Source organism: Mesoplodon mirus (genome assembly GCF_964341445.2).
Source record: "Mesoplodon mirus genome assembly, chromosome: 1".
In the NCBI taxonomy this organism is placed as follows: domain Eukaryota; kingdom Metazoa; phylum Chordata; class Mammalia; order Artiodactyla; family Ziphiidae; genus Mesoplodon; species Mesoplodon mirus.
In genome coordinates this window covers 3,262,028-3,271,795 of record NC_138976.1, presented here as the reverse complement: position 1 = coordinate 3,271,795, position 9,768 = coordinate 3,262,028, and the positions used below count along the sequence as shown (strand labels likewise).

The following is a 9,768-nucleotide window of genomic DNA, read 5'->3' as shown; positions in this document are numbered from 1 at the left end:
CTTTCTTGAAGGGCTGAGAGTAAAGACTTTAGGATGTGTGGTCACGTGGCTCAGCCTCTGGCCCTCTACTCAGCCTGAGCTTGAAAACTGCCTGGAGGCAGACAGCAGCCCGGCCCGGCAGGGAGAGTGACACTTGACTGGCACGCAGCCCCACGTGCAGGCCCTGCTCTGTGACTCTGACCTCAGACCATCGGAAACACCTTCAGCCCAAAGGGCACCTGCAGAGCCAGGTCACGGGGACAGATGGACAGACAAGGGCACAGGTCAGAGCATGGAAGTGACGAAGGAGTCCCATGCCTGCTGTCGGGTAAGCAAGTGTCTTTATTGAGAATGTGTATGTCTGGCAAGATCTGGATTAGCATTTTCTCTTATCCTCGTGAGTGGGACGGAAGGGTTGGAAGCCAGTCGAGGCACAGAGCGAGAGCCTCCTGCCCAGGGGACAGGATGCGACTCTTCTGCTTCCGTGAGGATAGTGACGCGTAGGTCCACGTCACCTTCCTGGGGACGGCTCTGGACCAGCTGCCCCGCCGGGCTGTGTGCAGAGGGAGCTGCTCCCAGAGACTCTGGCCGGCCGGCCCCACCCTACGTGGCCCGCACCTTCATCTCCGACACCTTGTAGCTGTAGTTGTACCCCTTCCCTGACCTCCAGTTGATGCCATTTGCAAAGCTCTCGTGGGGCCCCCCAAGGTAGCGACCGTTCAGGTTTGACACATGACAACTGTTGTACCACCAGGCCCCCTGGTACAGCACGGCACAGTTTGCAGTATATTTGTCGTTGTCTTGGTCTTTGGTGGAGAAGGCGTGGTTGTTGTGGGACGTCAGGGAATCACCTGCTCAGAAGGAAAGGTCGCCTAATTGGCACACAGGGCTAGGAGGTCCCCGACGCTGGTCCAGGGCAAAGCTGCTGTGTCCGGGTGTGCGTACTGCACACTGTGCAACTCCAAGGGGTGCCACTCACATGACCCCAGGGAGCATCCCTCTGCTGATGCAGTGGCCTTGGTATCCCCACATCCAGTCTGCTCCTGCCAGCTAGCAGGCATCCTCTCACTTAAGGGGAGAACTCTTTCACTCCTCAGGGGAGAATTCCAGTCACAAGAGTGGGAATGGAGCTAAATTATCATCCTTCCCCGTTTTTCATCAGTAATGGTAGTTAATAATAATGCCACAGCTTGTTGGACTTTGTCATGGGTCACATCAACCTTGTGGGTACACTAAGGTGTGCGTAGTATTACCTTACCGTGTGGATAAGAAACTGGTGAGGTTAAGTCCCCAAGAACATCACACAGAACAGGCAGAGGCAGGACGCTCAGCAGGTCCTCTCTGCTTCCCCAAACCCCGCGCTGAAGCCCAGGCCACTGCTGTGCCCCGCGCGGACTCTCACCTGCGCTGCCCTCGACAAAGGCTCCCAGGACCAGCTTGTACTTCTCTACCTCACCCGCCATCTTGAATGACTCGTACTTGGCAAACTGGTGGTTGCCCTCAAAGTCCATGAGGTCTACCCGCAGCTCGCTGCTTCCTGTTGGAGGTGGGTGCTCAGGGCCCAGCAGAAGGGACCCTCTGCCTCCGGGCACGGGGGGTGGGAATGTGGGTTTTAGGGGACGTCTGAACTTGGCATCGGGGACAATTCACCGGGAAGGTGTGAGAGGCTGGGCTGGTGGGAGGACCTCAGGGATGGCCCCCTGTTTTCAAATAGCTCCCCTGCCGTTCCATCAGCCATGCCTGAAATTCCACGGTCGGTGTACCTCGGATGGCATGAAGCCTCGCTCTAGTTTGAAACCCTAAATTCTCCTGAAAATAGCTGTGAATGCCACAGCAGGAAACCTTTGTATGTGTAGTTTCTTCTGCAAGAATTTCAGGCCCATGAGTGGACACCGTCAAGGTTGCCATGAGGGAGTGGAAGAATTCAGAAAGGATTTACAGGTTTGCCGTTGACCTCAGGACCAGCTGTGAAGCTGATGCTGTGGAACGAGAAGTGGGGTGAGGGGCCTGCGTGGGGACCACCACTTGCACTGAGCAGGAGAGGCAAGAGGTGGGGGGGCTCCGTGGGCCTAAGATCTCAGTTTCAAGGAAGGACCAACAGTTGGAAGTGGGAGAAGGGCCGCCCCAATCCCGACGGCCTCCTCCTCACTTCTGACTCTCGGGTTCTAGATATGATCGGTCCCGAGACCAGAAGTCGTCTTCACTCCAACCATCCACCTCCTCCGATGTGAGCGCTCAGAGCGTGTAAGAGAACACGTGTCCTAGGTTCTCAGGGTAATAACCCTCCCTGGTGTCACACGTGACCACCCCCGGGGCTAGGAGGAGCGGGGTCCTCTGGTCCACGTGGCCCAGGGCCAAGGTCAGGGGCATGTGGATTTCAGGCACCCCACCACAGAGCCCCCGGCCGTGGCCCTACCCTGGGAGGTCAGCGCGTGGATGTTTTCATTCCCCAGCCAGAACTCTCCCAGCTGACTGCCGAAGCCCTGCTTGTACGCGGCCCAGTCCCGGTAGAAGTCCACAGAGCCGTCTCTCCTTCTCTGGAAAACCTGCACACGATGGGGAGGGCTGGGGAGACGGGGCCCCACTGCCGTCCCCCCACAGAGCACCCCGGCCAAACGTGGGAGCAGCATTGGTAGTTCACAGGCATCACAGGCTGAGGACCAGAACATGGGTCTCATCAAAGAGCCCAAAGGCAATCAGGGACACCCACATGGGACCAAGGAGGAAATGGAGGCTCAGAGAGGGCAGGTGACAAGCCCAAAGCCACACGGCTGGAGAGGAGTGGGCACCTGCGGGCCTGAGCCCACAGCCCTGAGCCACGGCACTCCTTCCCATATGGGTCCACACCCCCGTCCCCTGACATTTCTGATTCTCCCGACCTCGTGAACGGACGGGGTCAGCCTCAGCCTGGAGGGAGTGGACGGTCTCACAAAGGCCACTAAAGAGAGATCTGCCACCAGGTGAGGCTCCCAGGCACGCCCACCCCTGCCCAGGAACCCCACAGCCATCACTGGGTCCCCCCGACTCACGGTCCACCCCCCGCCATCCACGTCCATGTCACACAGCACGGTCAGCGGCCGGCAGTCGGGCAGGTAGATGGTGTGCCAGCCGCTCAGAAAGTGCCCCCTGGTGAGCAGCTCCTTACAGGTCCGAGGTCCTGGGAAGGGAAGCCGGGGAATCGACGCCAGGATAGGAGCTCTGGGTGGGGCAGGGGGAGGAGGAGGGGGGAGGAGGGAGAGGCAGGGACACATGCCTGGGGGAGGTGGGCTCTGAATACTGGGACAGAGACGCAGCCCCCAAGGCCACCCGGCTGTGATGGCCCGGCCCCATCGATTTGGCCATCCCCACCTCCCAGGGCTGCCCACGCCTAGTCTCCTGGGCACCTGGCCTCCTCCAGGAATATACTCGAGTTACCCAGGCAATGGCTGCCTATCACTCAGGTAAGTGGGGAGTAAGATATGCGCAGAGAGGGTTTTGTCCTTGGAAGGTGGAACCTGAGTCTGGGCAGCTGGCCTTCTGGTCGAGCCCCCCCTCCCCTGCCCTCAGCAAGAGCAGGTCCAGGTGGAGGTCCGGAGGTCAGCGTGTGCGCAGTCACCTGTGGCACAGGAATGAAGCTGCCCTGGCTCTCCTGTTGTGGGGAGAGAGGATATGCACGTCACACGCCTGGAAACAGCACCCCGGGCCCCTCAGCCCCGTTGCTCCGTGAACACAGCGTGGAGAACGGAAACCGTTATCCAGCTCTTTGCAGGACTATCAGCCTCCAGCCCAGAGGATCAGTTCCTTGATTCAGCATCACTGGATTTGCTTGGCCCCCACTGCATCCGGCTTGCCTGGGGGCTGGCGGCCAGCACCGTCCCATAAGGCACTAGCTGGACCGCCGTGCCGGCCACGTCGCCTGGGCTTCACGGCTCACGGCGGTGGAGGATCAGCGCCCCCAGGCCTATCGCTTTCCACAGCCCGCGTCTCCATCACAGCCTCTGGTTGTGGAAAGTACTGGGGAGCGTTTGGGATGTGAGTCTGGGCCCCAACCTTGCACTTTGTATTTGTAGCCAGAGCATGTGGCTGTGTCTTGGAGTTCTGCCTTTTCTTACTTTTACACATTTTTTTAAAAAAATGAGCATAAATCAGAGCATTATAAGCAAAATGTCCAAAATCATGTAGTAAGGCAGCATTGCCAGTCACCTGGGTCCAACTCTGGAGCCTCTGGGCTTTGAGCGCTCACTGGCCGCTGACAAAGCAAGCTGGGCTCAGAGGCCCCTCCTCCCGCACCCATTGGCTGCACAGACAGGGCCAGGGGTGTGGTCCGAGATCCTCCCCCAGGTGGTGCTGGGCATGACCAAGGCCTCTGGGACCCCCCGGCCCCCTGCAAAGCCTGCCCAATGACCCCAGGGAGGCGGGGGGGCTCACCTTTCTCTCCGCTCACGCCCTTTTCCCCTCGGTCTCCTGGGGAGAGACAGGAGATGCACAGGACGTCTGGTCAGTGGACATCGACCCTCCACTCTGGAAACCACCCAAGTGCTAGGTTCTTTGGGGGCTGGGGCGTGGGGGACGCGGCTGAGGCTCTGGGCACCACACACTCATGCTCCGCGGCCCACACCTTTCCAATGCCTGGGTCTCACCCGGGGGAGTTGGGGGGGACTCAGAGGCCTGGATTCTTCCCTGGCTTATGAGAAGCTGCTCTGGACCTGGTGCCCCGGACCCGGCACCCAGTTCACACGCTGTATCGAAGCTCTTTGGAAGCAGGAAATAGGACAGGTGCCTCTCTGTCACTTGGCCCCCCTCCCTCTCTCTGTCTTCTCCCATCTCCCTCTCCACCTCCTCCCTCTCTCTCTCTGTCTGTCTCCATCTCTCATGTCTCTGTAGACAAGCCCCGGGGTCCTGCTCAGGGGTCCTAGCTCTTCATCACCTTTGGTACCTTTGGGCCCGGTCGGCCCTGCCTTCCCAGGGACTCCGGGAGAACCTCGTTCTCCTGTAAATTCCAAAGATACATCATTGAGAATAAGGCCACCTGAAGAATTCTACTTGAGCATCTCTGCCCTAAGGAATACAGTCCTGACCCTCCCATCCCAGCTGCGGTATCCTCACGATCACTGCCCTGGGACTCAGGCCGAGGGTGAGAGCACACAGCGGGGACAAAGCGCTCACGGCCACCCGGTGCCGAGCGGCCGGCACGCCAAGCTCGGGCCCCAGGGAACCACCAGCGTTCTGGCTCCCGACCACCTCAGTGTAGCAGCCCAGGTCCAGGCCACCGTCACAGAGCCCCACCGGCTACTTGGGGGCCTGGGACCAGGAGCACGTCCTCAGAGACCCTGTCACACCGGAGCCTCCGGCCCATTGGCTCTGGGAGGGAGGAGGGGCCCTGCCCTGTGCTCAGCCCCGGATGCAGGGGCAGTCGGGCGCAATTACGCATCCCTCTGTTGTGGTTCTCTCTCCACCTCCAGAGAGGAGGGGTCGGGAGCCACGAGGCCTCCCAGGTCTGCGTTACTGATGTGAGCAGGGGGCTAGGACCACCCAGGGCCCCTGCCCCTCCTCCTGAGCACTGAGGGGAGGGTGAGGAGAGGCGGCCCCAGGCTCAGCCAAGGCAGCAGGAGCGTCTGCCGGCGGGCTGCCCTCCTCGGGGAGTGTGGGTGTGGGGCCGAGGGGGCGCCGGCTGGGCTTGGGGCGGACTCACCACACCCACGGGTGGGCAGCCCCCCAGCCCGGCCCCTCCCCCCAGTGTCCCCCCAGCAGGACCCCCAGCTTGGAGCCCATCGTGGTGAGCACACGCAGCCCTCCCATCCCCAGGAGCTGCCCTGGGTGCCCACGGCCCCTGAGCTGGATACCTCCTAGGACGTGAGAGGCTGGGGACCTCCGAGCTGGCGCTGTGTCTGGAGCCCCTGGAGCGTCCACTCACACGCAGGCCCGGGGCACACTCACCCCTTGCGCTGCGTGCACACCTGCCCCTCATACCAGGCTCGGGGCCCGAAACCCCACAAGGGGGCCACCACGTCGACGGGAGAGCTGTGGGCTGCTCGGGGGCCTTCATACTGAGTTGAGGTCCAGCTCCACCCTCCCTGGTGGTGGCTGACTGCTCTGAGCCCCAGTTTTCTCATGTGCGGTACAGATAGAAAAAGCTGGGGCCTCAGTTTTCAGGTGAGAATACCGAGGTACGCAAGGCTTGGAACTCTGGCCCATGGCCATGTGAAGCCAGGGCTGGATCGAGGACCAGGAAGCGGGTGTTCTATGAAAGTATACCCAAATGTGAGCTCGTAGACTAGCTGAGACCAGCCCCCTCCTCAGGGAATGACAGGTCCCGGTGGGCCTCGGGGGTCGCTCCTGACGCCAGCTCTGAGCAGGGTCGTGACCCAAGCTCCCGACCTGAGACCCGCAGGGGGCACTGCCCACCTGGGGTCTAATTGGAGAAAAGCCGGTGCTCAGTGAGCCCAACCCCCGAGCCAGAGCACGTACCCTTCTGTCCACTGGCGCCTGCCTCTCCTTTGGGCCCTGCGGGTCCGGGCAGCCCCGGGCAGCCTCGGAGGATGGAGAGCTTGTCGGAGCCCTCCAGACCCACCAGCTTCACCTCTGTAGAGAGACACAGAGCGCCAGTCAGGGCGCTCGTCCTGGGCCTGCGAGTCCTGCAGAGCCGGCGACAGGCCACCTGAGCCACGGGGATCTGCCATGCAGTGACCTCGGCCTGGGCCGTTGGCTGTGGCCAGAGTCACCCGTCTCAGATGAAGGGTCAGCCTGACAGTGAGTTTCCCGCCTCCGGTGGGCACTGGTCAGGTGTGGGCACTGGTCAGGTGTGGGGGTGATGCAGGGCAGAGCCCTGGCCTGGGGGTCCACCCTGCCTGAGCCAGCCTCCCCCCAGCCTCAGTGCTGGAGGGTTGGCCTGGCAGCGAGGTGTTTAGTCTCCACTTTTGAGAAGTGACGATGGCAACTCACTGTCATGAGGAATAAGGAAATTGTCCAGAAGGGCTTAGCTCGGGGCCCAGCACAGTTGGCTGTTAGCACACGGGGCCTGCGGCTTTCAGACCCGTCCGCTGTCAGGTCCTACTCACCTGGTGTCTGACTCACCTGGACAGGTGTCGGGGGCGGAGGCCACGGCGCACAGGAAGATGACGGCCAGCACTGCGGGCCCCACAGCCACGGCCACTCCACGCTGCTCCATCGCTCTGCTCTTTGCTGCCCGAGGAGCCCCGTGCTCTTATAAGGCTGTGGCCACGCACTGTCACCTCTGGCCCTGTTTCTCCTCCCGGTGGGGACAGCCAGTTCCTGCCCCGGCTTGTGGCGCCAGCTGGAGGTGGAAGCAGCCTCGGCTGGTTCTCTTCCAGGGCCCAGATCCTCCTTACTGAGCATCTGACTTCCGTGCTCCCTGTGGACCAGCCCACTTCCCCTCGTAGGGACACTTCCCTCCAGCCACCAGACCCCCTAGGCCCCGGATAGGGAAGGGCCAGCCCCCCACCCCCCATCACCCAGCTCTGCCCAGGCCACACCTGAGGCCTTCTCAGGGGGCAGGGTTTGAGGAATTCATTTGCATTTTATGGGCTTCAAGTCTACAGAAATTTAGAAAGTTCTCCTGGGGTCTAGGGTAGTTAGAGGGGAGGGGTGAGGACAGCAGGATGTGTGCGGTGGAGATTTCTCCAGGCCGGTGTGCAGTGGGCTTCCGACTGCAGTGGACATGCAGCAGGAGAGAAGCAGGGGCGGCCAGGCCAGGAGCATCGCAAAGCGTGGCCCTGGGACCTTGACAGAGGCTGGATGTGAACCAGACTGCAGCAGTTCCAGCCTGGGGGGCGTGGAAGCGGGGCCAGGCGTGGGGTGGGGGGGGGAGGGCATGAAATTGCTGGAGGGGGCATTCGGCCCCCGCCCCAGGAGGGACCAGGCTGCATGCTTTTCCCACACCTCCCAGGGAAGAGCCACACGCTGAGGCTAGCTATCACCGGGACTCCCGTTAGAGACGGAGGTGGCAAGTCTGTGCCCCCAATCCCATCCCAACAGCCCCTGTCCAGGTGGGTGTTGGGATCACGACCCCAAGTCAGACAGACTCATGTGAATATCAAGGGCCCATCAGAGACAATTTCAATGTCCATGGGGTGTGTGGCCTGAGTCTATGACTGCTGCTCAAAGACCTCCACTCTGCAAGGGAGGAAAAGTAACGTTCTCCCCACCGTCTGTGTTCTCAGCTGAGACCCCTGTAATGCAAGACAGAGTAACAAGAGAAAAGCACAGAGAAGGTTCTTAGCACAGGTACTGTGTCCATCTGGGAGACACCCCGGCGAACGAGTAATTCCCCGAGGTGGCTTAGAATTCAGGACACAGTACCGTCTCAGTAGCGGAAGGGGAGGGGGGCAGGCGTCTTAGACAAGAGGAAATGGTTTTAGGGAAGGGGCCTGGGCCTTGCAGGGCAGGCGGAGGTAGGCTAGTTTGTGACAGTCTGAGTGTGGTGTCCACCTCTGGTCTCCTCTCCTGTAATGAATCAAGGGTCAAGCTTCTCGGTTGATGAAACCCCACGGGAGGGGCTGACAGCTGAGTTGCTTGTGGAGGCTCTGTCTTTAGGCAGAAAGAGGCACTGCACAGAAAGCTCCCCCTGTGTTTGCTGGTTTTCAAGCACCCGCAGCTCAAAATAATCAATACACCAAAGTGTCGTGTCGTGCGGCAGGTTGACAGGGGTGTGTTCTGCCGCTGGGATGTAAACTTCACTAGAGCAGCAGATGCCAGACCCCATCCATCGTGGGGGCACACTTGGCCGGCAGAGGTGGGCTCCCTGGGGGTGTGCAGACAGCATGCGAGAGAGAGACCCCCCGGAGCTGGGGCTGGAGCAAAGCCCCTGAGCACCTGTGCTGTGTGGGTGAGGGCTGCCCTCCTAGCCGGGGCCGCGCTTCTCACCAAGTGTAGACGGGGCAAGAGGCTGCCATTTACAGTGTGCATATACTGTAGCGTCAATAAACTGATGCCCGTTTGGCATTTGGAGTGCTGGCTTCATTGAAGAGAATTTGGCCCGTTACAGTAACAGCCTGATAATCCAGTTGAAAGTGCGACCTTGAATAACGAGTTAGTGATTTTATGTGGAAATCTTGCTGTGTTTATAGTTGAGACCCCTAAATTCATCACGTTCATATGTTTACATTAGCAGATTTCTAAAAATTAGCTTCTACTCAGAAGGTTTTGTTAAAGGCAGACAACTGACATGTGAAAGCACAAATGTGAATATATTCATTTGGAAAATGCAGTGAAAACGTTGAAAGCTGTTAACTTAGTGAGTGGAACAAGAATTACTCATAGGCCCCTTAAAGGAAGTAATTCAAATGGGCCTGTTATATGTAGAATAAAGTTTGTAAGTCCAACTTAAAAGCTTCAGGAATCACTGGACTTTTGAATTTATAATTTTAATAAATTGAACAAATTGCATTTGAATTAATTTTAAAAGACAGAAGCACACTGAGTAATCTTCTCTGTTCCAGAAAGGAAACAAAAGTTAGCGATGAAGCACCATCGAGGAGAGAAAGCCCCACACGGCAAGATCAGGCACTGCTCAGCTGCGGTGCCTCTGAGGGCATCTCTTGTTAGAGATGGAATACTGAGATGCAGAGAAGGAAGGATGCTGTCTGGGGACAACACAGCCTGCTAGTGGTGAGCCAGCATTAGAACTCTGTTCCCCAGAGGTCCATGGGATGCTATGTCCTGCCCCCCACCCCCTCCCATCCTCCTCCTCCCCCATCCTGACTCCCCAACACCTGCCTTCTGGCTGCCGGTGCACATCTCCGCCCTCCACGGTGAGGGGTTTAGGAACCTGTGCTCAGGTTACTGGTCCAG

The 9,768-nt window shown here is 59.5% G+C and overlaps 1 protein-coding gene across 2 annotated transcripts; it reads right to left on the bottom strand.

Annotated features, from left to right (window-relative positions):
* Window positions 1-319: 319 nt before the first annotated feature.
* Window positions 320-7,139, bottom strand: LOC309804412 (ficolin-2-like). Of its 2 annotated transcripts, none has more exons than XM_082621756.1 (9): window positions 7,033-7,139; window positions 6,427-6,540; window positions 4,895-4,948; window positions 4,387-4,422; window positions 3,575-3,607; window positions 3,009-3,136; window positions 2,396-2,525; window positions 1,382-1,516; window positions 320-830 (listed from the first exon to the last, which is right to left on the bottom strand). In XM_082621756.1, the coding sequence occupies exons 1-9, from the start codon at window positions 7,124-7,126 to the stop codon at window positions 583-585; spliced, it is 972 nt and encodes a 323-aa protein (XP_082477882.1). In that variant the 5' UTR covers window positions 7,127-7,139; the 3' UTR covers window positions 320-582. The 2 variants fall into 2 exon arrangements, with proteins under 2 accessions (XP_082477882.1, XP_082477881.1); XM_082621755.1 differs by having other exon boundaries at window positions 325-830; window positions 4,886-4,948.
* Window positions 7,140-9,768: the final 2,629 nt, after the last annotated feature.

Excerpts from the sequence above, each read along its gene's own strand:
- LOC309804412 (XM_082621755.1), bottom strand. The coding sequence starts at position 7,126 with ATGGAGCAGCGTGGAGTGGCCGTGGCTGTGGGGCCCGCAGTGCTGGCC. Across the intron at positions 6,541-7,032 it reads CGCCCCCGACACCTGTCCAG|AGGTGAAGCTGGTGGGTCTG; the intron begins GTGAGTCAGACA and ends GTCTCTCTACAG. Across the intron at positions 2,526-3,008 it reads TGGATGGCGGGGGGTGGACC|GTTTTCCAGAGAAGGAGAGA; the intron begins GTGAGTCGGGGG and ends CATCGTGTGCAG.